The sequence below is a fragment of the Caretta caretta genome, chromosome 23 (genome assembly GCF_965140235.1).
Source record: "Caretta caretta isolate rCarCar2 chromosome 23, rCarCar1.hap1, whole genome shotgun sequence".
Lineage (NCBI taxonomy): Eukaryota > Metazoa > Chordata > Testudines > Cheloniidae > Caretta > Caretta caretta.
In genome coordinates this window covers 14,866,023-14,878,730 of record NC_134228.1, presented here as the reverse complement: position 1 = coordinate 14,878,730, position 12,708 = coordinate 14,866,023, and the positions used below count along the sequence as shown (strand labels likewise).

At 64.6% G+C, this 12,708-nt stretch overlaps 1 protein-coding gene across 1 annotated transcript; it reads left to right on the top strand.

Moving 5' to 3' along the window:
• Positions 1 to 1,771: 1,771 nt before the first annotated feature.
• On the top strand, positions 1,772 to 9,232 carry APEX2 (apurinic/apyrimidinic endodeoxyribonuclease 2). The gene is made up of 9 exons (XM_048833308.2): positions 1,772 to 2,417; positions 3,527 to 3,708; positions 4,233 to 4,497; positions 4,652 to 4,959; positions 5,205 to 5,257; positions 7,112 to 7,298; positions 7,517 to 7,663; positions 7,989 to 8,058; positions 8,162 to 9,232. Exons 1-9 carry the CDS (start codon positions 2,262 to 2,264, stop codon positions 9,074 to 9,076), a joined length of 2,283 nt encoding a protein of 760 aa, XP_048689265.2. The 5' UTR covers positions 1,772 to 2,261; the 3' UTR covers positions 9,077 to 9,232.
• Positions 9,233 to 12,708: the final 3,476 nt, after the last annotated feature.

Here is a 12,708-nt window from a genome sequence, read left to right as displayed (position 1 = left end):
GAGCATGAGCTTTCGTGAGCTACAGTGATGAAGTGAGCTACACTGATGAAGTGAGCTGTAGCTCACGAAAGCTCATGCTCAAATAAATTGGTTAGTCTCTAAGAATATAGCAGTAGGGATTTGAGCATGGAATTACTATGGAGAGATTCTATAGTACAACTTGATCCATTTATAATTTTTACTTCACTTGATTCTATGCTTTCTTTCACATATAGTACCACTCCCTCACCAGCACGACCTGTTCTGTCATTCTGATGATATATTTTTGTACCCTGGTACATTAATTATCCTCATTCCACCAAGTTTCTGATGCCTAGTATATCAATATCCTCAATGAATACGAGGCACTCTAGTTCACCTATCTTATTATTTAGACTTCTAGCATTGGTATATAAGCACTTCAAAAACTTGTCACTTTTTAGCTCTCTCCCATTACATGATGTAATTGAATGGGACTCTCTCATTTGATTAAAGAACAGGAGGACGTGTGGCACCTTAGAGACTAACCAATTTATTTGAGCATAAGCTTTTGTGAGCTACAGCTCACTTCATGGGATGCAGCTCACTAAAGCTTATGCTCCAATAAATTGGTTAGTCTCTAAGGTGCCACACGTCCTCCTGTTCTTTTTGTGGATCCAGACTAACACGGCTGCTACTCTGAAACCTGTCATTTTGATTGTTTCTCATCAGATCTTACCCTTATTTTATCCTCTTCCATCCTCTTCCCCCTTATTAGAACATAGAGAATCTCCATTAATAATCCTCCCTTCGGGGCTGGCTCTAGCTAGAACACGTGCTCCCCTCCACCTCCTGGCTTCCCCCCAGCCCTTAACATTAAAAAGGTTGCAGAGTGGTTTTTAAACTAAGTGCTGGTACTCTGGTTCAGGTCTAGCCCGTCCTTCCTGGGCAGGCTGCCCTTTCCCCAAAGTTTCCCCAGTTCTTAATAAATCTAAACGCCTCCTCCCTACCCTGTCATCTCAGCCACGCAGTGGGACCCTGCAGTTCTCCTTCACAAACTGGTCCTGCCTGTGGAACTGGGAGCAGCTAGAGATCCTGGGGGGGGGGGGGGTGTTTGGGGTGTGGGGGACTCATAACCAGGCTACTGCTCTGTTAGTACCTGACCCCCAGCCCTGTTGGTGCCCCTTACTCCTGACTTGCAGCCCCTGGGGTGTTCCAACCCCAGCTCTGCGATCTTGGCTCCAGGCTGGGGGGTGGCCATGGGGTGGCAAGAGCTGGGTGCAGGGGTGAGATACTGCTGGGGCGGGGGGGGGAGATGTTAATTCCCCCTTACCCCAGTCCTTCTGCAGGGAACCAGGCTGGAACTTAAATCACGCAGCCTCTGTTGCATGGGGGGGCAGAATGAGCACTGGAATGCCGGCGCCATCTTGGTAGAGGCCTGGAAAGGCTGTTGCGTGGGCGCCATATTGGATGTGTCGGATGAGTACTCAGTGCAGTCGGGAGAAGGACGCCATATTTATTGTGTCGGAAATAATGGAGGGCGCCCCCTGTGCGCCATCTTGGGTGTGGCCCTGCCACAATGGCCGCTACTGATGCGCCATCTTGGGTGTGGCATGTGCTAGATTTGCTCCCCCCGCATTATGTCATAGAGAGGAGTGTGACGTTATAATTTACCCTCGCCAGGCACGGGGAGGGGGGGAAAGGGGGTGGGGCCAGTGGGAGCTGGAGACCGCCCCCAGCTGCTGTCGCTGCGAGCGCCCCCTAGAGGGGCCGCAGAGGTGAGCTGCAGCCCCATACGCAGGGCGGGGGAGTGAGCTCCCCTTCCTCTAAAATAGCGGCTACAGAGACCCCCCCACCCCAAAGGGGCTGGTCCCTCCCAAGGGATAGAACTGTCCCCAATAGGGGGCGGGGCATGGAACTAGGGGGCGGAGCTTGGACCTCGGGAGGCGGGACTATGGGAAAGCCTGGAGCTGCGGGAGAGGTTCAGAGCTGGGAGGGGGTCTCAAGATAGCTGGGAAATTTCCTACTGCTACAACCCCACCCCACGTCGGCTGTGTCACCCCCACCACTATCACAATGGGGTGGGGGGGCAGAGGCACCTGGGGCTGCAGGACCAGCAGGTCTGGGGTGGGGGGGGCTTACACCCAAAAAGCCCAGCACTCTCCAGGCTGCAAACAGAACCCAGGAGTCCAGGCTCCCAGCCCCCCCTGCTCTAGCCCACTAGACCCCACTCCCTTCCCAGAGCCATGGAGAGAACCCAGGCGTCCGGGCTCCCTGCCCCTATATTCTAGGCTGGTGGGAAGATGCATGAGGAGTTCGTCCTGCCGTATTACACGGCGGATTGCGACCAGGCGCGAGGGCTGATGAACACGGCCATGGGGCCACTGCAGCGCCAGCTCCGGGCGGGCGAGTACGAGATCTTCCAGTACGCCCCCATATTCGAGAGCGACTTCATACAGGTACGGGGCGGGGGCTCAGAACTGGGGGCGGGGCTATAGGGGAAGGGCAGAGCTGGGGGCGGGGGCTCAGAACTGGGGGCGGGGCTATAGGGGAAGGGCAGAGCTGGGGGTGGGGGCTCAGCTGGGGGCGGGGCTATAGGGGAAGGGCAGAGCTGGGGGTGGGGGCTCAGCTGGGGGCGGGGCTATAGGGGGAGGGCAGAGCTGGGGGCGGGGCTATAGGGGGAGGGCAGAGCTGGGGGCGGGGCTATGGGGGAAGGGCAGAGCTGGGGGCGGGGCTATAGGGGAAGGGCAGAGCTGGGGTGGGGGCTCAGCTGGGGGCGGGGCTATAGGGGGAGGGCAGAGCTGGGGGCGGGGCTATAGGGGAAGGGCAGAGCTGGGGGCGGGAGCTCAGCTGGGGGCGGGGCTATAGGGGAAGGGCAGAGCTGGGGGCGGGGGCTCAGAACTGGGGGCGGGGCTATAGGGGAAGGGCAGAGCTGGGGGTGGGGGCTCAGCTGGGGGCGGGGCTATAGGGGAAGGGCAGAGCTGGGGGTGGGGGCTCAGCTGGGGGCGGGGCTATAGGGGGAGGGCAGAGCTGGGGGCGGGGGCTCAGCTGGGGGCGGGGCTATAGGGGAAGGGCAGAGCTGGGGGCGGGGCTATAGGGGAAGGGCAGAGCTGGGGGCGGGGGCTCAGCTGGGGGCGGGGCTATAGGGGAAGGGCAGAGCTGGGGGCGGGGCTATGGGGGAAGGGCAGAGCTGGGGGCGGGGCTATAGGGGAAGGGCAGTGTTGGGGGCGGGGGCTCAGAACTGGGGGCAGGACTATAGGGGAAGGGCAGAGCTGGGGGCGGGGCTATAGGGGAAGGGCAGTGTTGGGGGCGGGGACTCAGCTGGGGGCGGGGCTATAGGGGGCAGGGACACCGCTGGGGGCGGGGCTATAGGGGAAGGGCAGAGCTGGGGGCGGGGCTATAGGGGAAGGGCAGAGCTGGGGGCGGGGCTATAGGGGTGGGGGCTCAGCTGGGGGCGGGGCTATAGGGGAAGGGCAGAGCTGGGGGCGGGCCTATGGGGCAGCAAACAGCTGGGGCTAAGCAGCTGAGGGGGGATGCACTAACCTGCCCCTCTACGCCCCACCCACAGATCAGCAAGCGTGGGGAGGTGGTGGACGTGCACAATCGTGTCCGAGTGGTCACGGTGGGCGTGGCCTGCACCAGCCCAGCCCTCCTGGTGCCCAACGTGCTGCTGCTGGCCCGGCCCGTGGTCCCCTCCGAGGAGAGCCGGGGCCGCCGGGGTCCCCCTGCCAAGGCACTAGAGCTTACCAGGTGAGACCCCCCCCCCCCATAAATGGTGCTCCTCACTCCTGACCCGCAGCCCCTGCTAGCCCGGCCCTGGGCCCCTCCCCAGCTCTGCCGGTGCCCCTCACTCCCGACCCGCAGCCCCTGCTAGCCCGGCCCTGGGCCCCTCCCCAGCTCTGCCGGTGCCCCTCACTCCCGACCCGCAGCCCCTGCTAGCCCGGCCCTGGGCCCCCCCCCCAGCTCTGCCGGTGCCCCTCACTCCTGACCCGCAGCCCCTGCTAGCCCGGCCCTGGGCCCATCCCCAGCTCTGCCGGTGCCCCTCACTCCTGACCCGCAGCCCCTGCTAGCCCGGCCCTGGGCCCCTCCCCAGCTCTGCTGGTGCCCCTCACTCCTGACCCGCAGCCCCTGCTAGCCCGGCCCTGGGCCCCTCCCCAGCTCTGCCGGTGCCCCTCACTCCTGACCCGCAGCCCCTGCTAGCCCGGCCCTGGGCCCCTCCCCAGCTCTGCCGGTGCCCCTCACTCCTGACCCGCAGCCCCCTCCTGTCCCTGCAGGCTGCTCCCGCTGCGGTTTGTGAAGATCTCAGTGCACGACAGCGACATGCGGCAGCTGCGGCTCAAGCTGGCCAGCGGCCGCTCGTTCTACCTGCAGCTCTGCCCCCAGGGCGACACCCACTGCGAGCTCTTCGACATGTGGGTGCAGATCGTCAACCTCCTCCGGCCGCCCGCCGAGGGGAGCTACGGGGGCCAGGCTCTGCCCGGAGACCCCGGGGCTTTCGGGGAACCCCTGTTTCGAGGCATCAGCCAGGACACCACCGGGGTGAGCTCTGCCCCCAGGGCTGGGCTAGGGGTCTAGTGGTTAGAGCAGGTCGGCTGGGAGCCAGGACTTCTGAGTTCCCTGGCTCGGGGAGGCGGGGCTGGGAGCCAGGACTCCTGGGTTCCCTAGCTCTAACCCATCCCGTTGTCCTCCCCAGAGCCTGGAGTCACTGGCCGCCGAGGAAGAGGGCCTGGATGCCTTGAGCGTCCGCAGTCTCCGGACCGCCAGCCCCTCCAGGGATGACCCAGAGAGCTTGCGCAGCCGGACCCCCCCCAGCCTCAGCCCCTCGCTGCCCCGCAAGCCGCCCAGCGTGGGGAGGGGGTCGCAGCGGGGCGGGTCCACAGGGGAGCTCAGGAGCCAGGCTGAGTCGCCAGGGGGGTCACCGGCCCCCCAGGAGAGGAACCAGGGCAGCCTGCAGGGCAGCCAGGGGAGCAGCCCCTTGAGCAAGAAGAAAGAGTCCAGCAGGTGAGGGGGTGGGGGGAGGGCCGAGGAAATTGGGATCCGGCGGGTTGGGGGCAATGGGAAGTGCCGGGGGTATGGAGCTGTGAGGGTTGGAGGAGGTTGGGGGGGGAGGGATGGGGGGGAAGATGGGAAGGTCAGGGGGAAGGGAGGCATGGGGGGCGAGATGGAGGGCCTGGGAGATCAGGGGAAGGTGGGGGGAGGCGTGGGGGGGATCTCAGGGTCTCATTGTTTCATCGTTTCATTTCCAGGCGGGCAGATCGAGGAGGGGGAACCACACGGAGCAAATCATCGCAGACCCGGAGTAGGAACCCGGAGTAGTCCCCCAGCTGCTCTCCCTGCGTGACAGCCCCCTAGCCCAGCCCTCCCCCACTGCGTCCCCCAGCTAGCCCCTGCGGCCCGACCCCCGTGCAGTCCGTCTGCCCATCCCTCTGCCACCCAGGGTTGCCAACTTTCTAATGGCAGAAAACCAAACAACCTTGCTCCGCCTCCTGCCCCGCCCCTTCTCTGAAGTCCCGCCCCCATTCACTCAGGCCCTGCAGGACTGGGGCCCGCGGTTGGGGTGCTGGAGGGGGCGTGTGAGGGCTCCAGGTGGGGGTGCGGGCTCTGGGGTGGGGTTGGGGTGAGGGTGGGGGGGTGCGAGCTCCGGGAAGGACCCGGTGGCCACTTCCGGGAGCCGTGCGGAGCCTGGCAGGCAGGGAGCCGGACTTCACCCCCCGCGCCACCGACCGGACTTGTCACAGCCCGGTCCGCGGTGCCGGCGGGAGCCGCCAGCGTCCCTCTGCGAAGGGGCGGTCTGGGGTCCGGGTGGGGACACGCCCGGCCCCCCAGGCAGGCTGACGCCCGGCCCCCTTCTCTGCCCCGGCTGCAGGCAGGAAGCCCAGCCGGATCCTGTCGCTGGTGAAGTCTCTGTCCCGCGCCAGCCTGAGCCGGGGCGACAGCCGGAGCCGCCCCCCCAAGGACAAGAAGAAGAAGCGCTGAGGGGAGGAGCCAGCAGAGAAGGGGGAGGGGCATGATGGAGAAAGGGGCGGAGCCTCCTGGGGCAATTGGGGAGGAACCTGCCTGAGAGCCCAATAAAGTCTCAGTTACCAGCAAGGGGCGTGGTCCTGAGGGGGCGGGGCTACCCCATGGGGCGTGGCCCTGGCAGCAGGGGGCGGGGCTCGGAAGAGGGAGCTCGGAGCGTTTCTAGTCCGCTCCCGCTTCCCAGACCATCACTTCCGGGGCGGGGCGGAAGTGGTGCGGGGCGGGGCGGAAGTGACGGAGGCGGCGCTCCGGCGCGGCGGGCTCGGGGGATGCGGCTGCTGAGCTGGAACGTGGCCGGGCTCCGGGCCGGGCCGGGCCCCGCGGGGCTCGGGGCGCTGGGCGGGGACGTGATCTGCCTGCAGGAGACCCGCGTCACGCGTGAGCGGGGTCAGGGGTCACAGGGGCGGAGCCAGGGGAAGGGAGCAGAGCAGGGCTTGGGGTGGGAGGTCCCGTGGGGAAGGGAGTCAAAGGGCATGGCAAGGAGGGTCACAGGGCATGGCCGGGGGAAGGGGGGGGTCACAGGGCAGGGGTCACAGGGCATGGCCGGGGAAGGGGGGGGTCACAGGGCATGGCAAGGAGGGTCACAGGGCATGGCCGGGGAAGGGGGGGGGTCACAGGGCAGGGGTCAAAGGGCATGGCAAGGAGGGTCACAGGGCATGGCCGGGGAAGGGGGGGTCACAGGGCATGGCAAGGAGGGTCACAGGGCATGGCCGGGGAAGGGGGGGGGTCACAGGGCAGGGGTCAAAGGGCATGGCCAGGGAAGTGCGGGTGGCGGTAGAGCACAAAGGGCAGGGCTAGCGATGGGGGTCAGGGGTCAAAGGGCACCGTGCACAAGGGGCCAGACAGGCCCAACCTGCCCCCAGAGCGATGGGGAGAGGGGGGCAGAGCCCAGCTTGACCCTGTGGTGACCCCGTGTCCCCAGGGGACCTGCTGGAGGAGCCACTGGCCATGGTGGATGGCTACAACTCCTACTTCAGCTTCTGCCGCACCCGGAGCGGCTACTCAGGTAACCGGGGGGCTTGGGACCCAGGCGTCCTGGCTTCCAGTACCCCCCCCCCCCCAATCACTAGACACCCGCCCTCCCAGAGCTGGGACTGGCACCGGACTCCTGGGTTCTCTCTCTCCCCTCTATCAGGTGTGGCGACCTTCTGTAAGGACAGTGCCACCCCGCTGGCAGCGGAGGAGGGGCTCTCTGGGCTCCTGGCCCAGCCTGGGGAGGGCGGTGCCGTGGGGTGTTACGGAGACCTAGGGGCCTTCACACCCCAAGAGCTGAAGGCGCTGGACAGCGAGGGGCGCGCGGTGATCACCCACCACCGCATACGGTGAGGGGCGCGGGGACCCCTGCGGGCCACGGGGTATTGTCCCTGAGGATTGTGGGGTGAGGAGCTGTGCTGGGGCAGGTGCCCACAGAGTGCTGGGTTGGGAGGGGCAGGGGGCCAGGTGAGGGGGGATGGTTGTTGCCAAATGCTGGGGCCAGGGGGGGGCAGATGCCAGCCTGACCCCCTCCCCTCGCACACGTGTTTTCTGCACTCCCCCGCAGCACCTCAGCACAGCAGGAGACCACTCTGACAGTGATCAACGTGTACTGCCCCCGGGCCGACCCCCAGCGCCCCGAGCGCGCCGCCTACCAGGCGTCCTTCTACCGCCTGCTGCAGGGCCGGGCCGAGGCGCTGCTGAGAGACGGGGGGTAGGTACCCTGCCCCCCCCCAATCCACAACACCTCCCTACCTGGGCCGAGGCGCTGCTGAGAGACGGGGTTCGTATTCCCCTCAATCTCCCCTGACCTCCCCCTCAACACAAACCCAAGCACCTCTCAAAGCCAGAGGATCCAGGCCACCCGCACATCTCCTGGAGGATCCAGGCCCCTCCCCTCCCCATAGCCCCACCCAGGTCTTGTCTCTCCACCACCACCCTTCAGAGCCCCTCCTGGGACTAGAGACCTCCCCATCCTCTCACTGCCTGGGCTCCTCCCTCCAGACCCCTGACCCCCGGCCCTGTTTTTTGTCTTCCAGCCACGTTGTGATCTTGGGGGACATTAACACATCGCATCGGCCCATCGACCACTGCGAGCCCGGGGACCTGGTTAGTGCCCAGGGGGGGTCCCCCCTCTAATCTGGGGGGGTTGGTGGGGAGCCAGGACTCCTGGGTTCTCCAGAATACTGACTCTCCCCTCTCCTTCCCCCAGGAAGCGTTCCAGGAGCACCCAGGCCGGCGCTGGCTGGATGGGTTCCTATGGGTGCCAGACGGGCCCCCCGGGCAGGGGCTCTTCGTCGACACCTTCCGCCTCCTGCACCCCAGCCAGCCCTATGCCTTCACCTGTTGGCGCATCGACACTGGCGCCCGGCTCACCAACTACGGCACACGGCTAGACTACGTCCTGGCTGACCGGGCCCTGGCGCTGGCCGAGCTGCGGGACGCCCGCGTCCTGCCCGAGGTGCCCGGCTCCGACCACTGCCCCGTGCTGGCCGAGCTGGCGGCCACCTTCCTGCCGGCGCGCCGCTGCCCCCCGCTCTGCACCCGCCACATGCCTGAATTCGCCGGCACCCAGCAGAAGCTCAGCCGCTTTTTGGTCAGGGTGGAGCGGGGAGCGGGCGCGATGTGTCAGGCGGCCGGGGCGGGGCGGGGGTGCTCTACACAGAGGGGGAGATGCCCACCCAGGGGGCAAGGAGACCTGCTGAGCTACTTCAGAGCCTCACAGGGCCAGCTGAGGACAGGCACGACCCCGAATGCACTGGGGCAGAGCGGACAAGAGCCAGCCCAGGATGCCCCAGGGCACAGGACACAGGAGATGGCCCATGATGCACCAGGGCAGGGTGGACAACGGGAGCCCTGCAATGGCTTGGTGCCCAGGGAGCTGATGATGGGGCAGGCAGCAGGCACCCAGGACAGCTGCACAGCCCGCTGGCGTGCAGTGCTGCCCGGCCCGGCCCCCCCACCCTGCTGCCCGGCCCATGGGCAGCCCTGTGCCCTGCGCACCGTCCGCAAACCCGGCCCCAACCGTGGGCGGCGTTTCTACGTGTGCGCCCAGCCCCCTGGGCGCCCCAGCGACCCCCGCGCCCGCTGCGACTTCTTCCGCTGGGCCAGCAAGGGGCGCTCGTGAGGGGGGGGGGGGTTGTGTGTTTTTTTCCTCCCTCAAATCATTCCTGTAGGAATTCCACACACCACACCACCACCCCGTGCATAGGAACCTGGGAGCCTGGGCATGTACAGAAGGGGAAACTCCGTCTATTTTTATAAATAAAGAAGATGAAAGACACTGGGTTGGTGTCATTGTTTGTGGGGGAAGCCAGGGTTCTCTCCCCAGCTCTTCTGGGGCACTGATGGCTGGGGCCCTTCCCCTGCAAAGGTGCCTGCTTGAATATCAGGGTTTCATCCCAGGCATGGCCTTCTTGGGTTGCCCTTGTTGAACCTTATCCGGGAGGTCATTAGTCCAACTCCCTGCTCAAAGCAGGGCTAATCCCCAATTTTTGCCCCAGATTCCTAAATGGCCCGCTCAAGGATTGAACTCACAACCCTGGGTTTAGCAGGCCAACGCTCAAACCACTGAGCTATGCCCCCCCCCCCCCCCCCCCCCCAATCCTCTCATGAGTGTCTGCTAGCAATGCCCCTACTTAGTCCAAAATGCCATTGGCCTTCTCAGTTCAGGAACCTCATCAGTATTAGGCTAGTGCAAGCCACTGGACATAGAATATCAGGGTTGGAAGAGACCTCGCAGGAAGGAGACACCTGATGAGGTTCAACAAGGATAAGTGGGAAGAGAAGATGAAGGGGGGCGTTCAGAATCTCCTTCCGCCCTAGCTGCGAGGTCTCTTCCAACCCTGATATTCTATGTCCAGTGGCTTGCACTGGACTAAGTAGGGGCATTGCTAGCAGACACTCATGAGAGGATGGGGGGGGGGGCATAGCTCAGTGGTTTGAGCGTTGGCCTGCTAAACCCAGGGTTGTGAGTTCAATCCTTGAGCGGGCCATTTAGGAATCTGGGGCAAAAATTGGGGATTAGCCCTGCTCACCCCCCCCCTTCATCTTCTCTTCCCACTTATCCTTGTTGAACCTCATCAGGTGTCTCCTTCCTGCGAGGTCCCTTCCAACCCTGATATTCTATGTCCACTGTCTTCTTCCCTTTTTGACACTCATGAGAGGATTGGGGGGGGGGACGGATAGCTCAGTGATTTGAGCGTTGGCCTGTGTGATGAAGTGGGACTGTTCTTAATGTTTCCTCCGAATATTGTGGGGGTGCCTCAGTTTCCCCTATGCAGTTCTAAAGTATCTAGGTGGTGGGGTAAGGGTGTATGATCATTGCAGAGCCCTAGAGGGCAGGTGCAGGGTCCCCCCCCCCTTGTAAGGTCAAGGTGAAAGCTGACTGTGGAGTTGGGGGGCAGGACCCTGCCTGAGCGGACTTGCTGGGGAAGTGCATGGAGGGGCAGAGGATGCTGAATGCTCCCTGACTGGCTTCATGGGGAGCAGATCTGGTGTGCTGAAGGCTCTGTCAATGTGCTGGGACTTGTCTCTTTAACTAGGTCACATCCAGTTAGGGTCTATTGTGTTACCTACTGAGGGTGTGGAAACACTGTAAATTTATCTAGGAAGAGACTATTCGAGCGTGAGCTACAGCTCACGTCTATCAGATGCATACCCTGGAAACTGCAGCAGACTTTATATACACACTTAGTCTGTATTCGATGATGATCACTTTAGATAAGCTATTACCAGCAGGAGAGTGGGGTGGGAGGAGGTATTGTTCCATGGTCTCTGTGTGTATACAAAGTCCTTTTCTTATAACCAAGTGGAAACCTTCCCACATGCGGCCTGCGAGTGCTATCGACCGCCCCCAACCTAAGGGAGGGCGTGAAACTGGAAGGACCTGGTGTAACATGGGAACGTTGGTGGCTTCGAACTTCCCCAGGTCACTGGGTATAATGAGCCCTGGAGGGCAGGTGTGTGCAGGGGTCTGGACACAGAGAATGGCCGACACCCTGTCGCCTGGGCTGAAGGGTAGCACCCTCTGGCTTAGCTGAGGTCCCTTCCACCCCTGATATTCTATGATTCTAAAAGAAATCGGAGGAGGTTCAACAAGGACACTCTGAGAATCCCGATGGCGGCCGCTACGCTGCTCACAGGGGGCTGGGAGCCTGGGAGGCAGGAACCAAACAGGGACACCTGCGGACTCAGCCCTCCCAAGGGTGTTCACACCGTCTCTTTAGTCACCGATTTGGACGCTGCAGCGAGAGCCAGGCAGGCCCAGGGCAGAGCTCGGTCCGGTCCGCCCGCGGGCCCAGCCAGACCAGCAGCCCCGGACGCCTGGGTCCCGCAGCCCGGCCCCGGCCGCTCCCTGCAGCCCCTGCTCCGGATGCAGCAGCAGCCGCCGCTCCCCGCGCGGGGGCCGCGCCCGGCTTTATAGCCCGCCGCGCCGCAGACCGGCCAATGGGGCGGCCGGACGAGCCGCGCATGCGCCCTTCTGCCGGGAGGGCGCGGTTCACTAGCGCGGCCGCCAGGTGGCGTCCGAGGGTCTTATCTAGGCCCCCGCCCCGCCCAGCGATTCTGCGGGCTCCCCACCGCCGAGCCTGGGGGCGGGGGGGTCCCGGGTCCCCCCTGCCCGGCGGGCGGCCTGGGACTGGCCGGAGCTCGAAATATTGTGCCCAGAACTTCTCCTGCCTCGGGGCTGAAGGGCCCCCGCCCCCCAGGGACGTTTGCACCCTAGGGCTGCGCTGTACATGGGGGGGCCCCCCCGTCAGTCTGCCCCCCCCGTAACAACCCGGGCCCCCCCCGTCAGTCTGTCCCCCCCCCCGTCACAACCCGGGCCCCCCCCCCGTCAGTCTGCCCCCCCCCGTCAGTCTGCCGCCCCCGCCCCGGGAACGTGTCTCCTTGGCCCGAGCAGGGGCGATCAAAGCCGGGCTCTCGGGAACGGACCCTCGGGTTTAGGGCGCCCCGGCCCCTCCAAGCGCCGGGCGGGATTTAGGCGCCAGCTCAGAGAATTCGGGTCTTGAGCCGCCCGGGCAAAACCCAGCGGACGGAGGCGCCAACTCGCTCTTCTTCAGCCGCCTCATTTTAGGACCAGCCCAGCTGCCTCCTTCGTTTTAAAAGCAGCAGAATAAGCGCCTCGGAGAGAGAAGCCGGCTTCGGGCGGCTCGGCTCTGGAAGTCCAGGGGCTCCGGGCTGGGGGGCCCAGGGACAGCTCTGTCTGTCCCCCGTTGGGGGGGGGGGGTTCCCTGAGAACCCCCCCGAGCATTTCACGGCCACCAGTTTGGGAACCACTGAACCAGGCAAATCTCTAGAGAAGTTGATGGACCCCCAGGGGCCACTGGTCTAACCCACTAGCCCCCCACTCCCCCCCCCAGAGCTGGGGAGAGAACCCAGGAGTCCTGGCTGCCAGCCCCTCCCAGAGCCCGGGAGAGAACCCAGGAGTCCTGGCTGCCAGCCCCTCCCCCCCCAACTCCCCTCCCAGAGCCCGGGAGAGAACCCAGGAGTCCCAGCCCCCCACCCCATCTCTGCATCGCCTCACCTTGTGGCAGCCACCAGGGACCACAGCCCCTGCCCTGCTCAGCCCTCCACTCCTCCCGCCCCCCCCAGGCCTTTAATCCACCCGGCCCCCAAGGGCCTCCCCCCCAAGACTAGGACATAGACCCAGACCTGGAGGGCGGCAGGGGCGTGGGCCCCTCTTGCTTCCCCTCCCCGCGACCGCACAGGCCCCCCCAGTACCCACCCCTTGCTATCCAAGTCCCCCGCGCCCCGTTC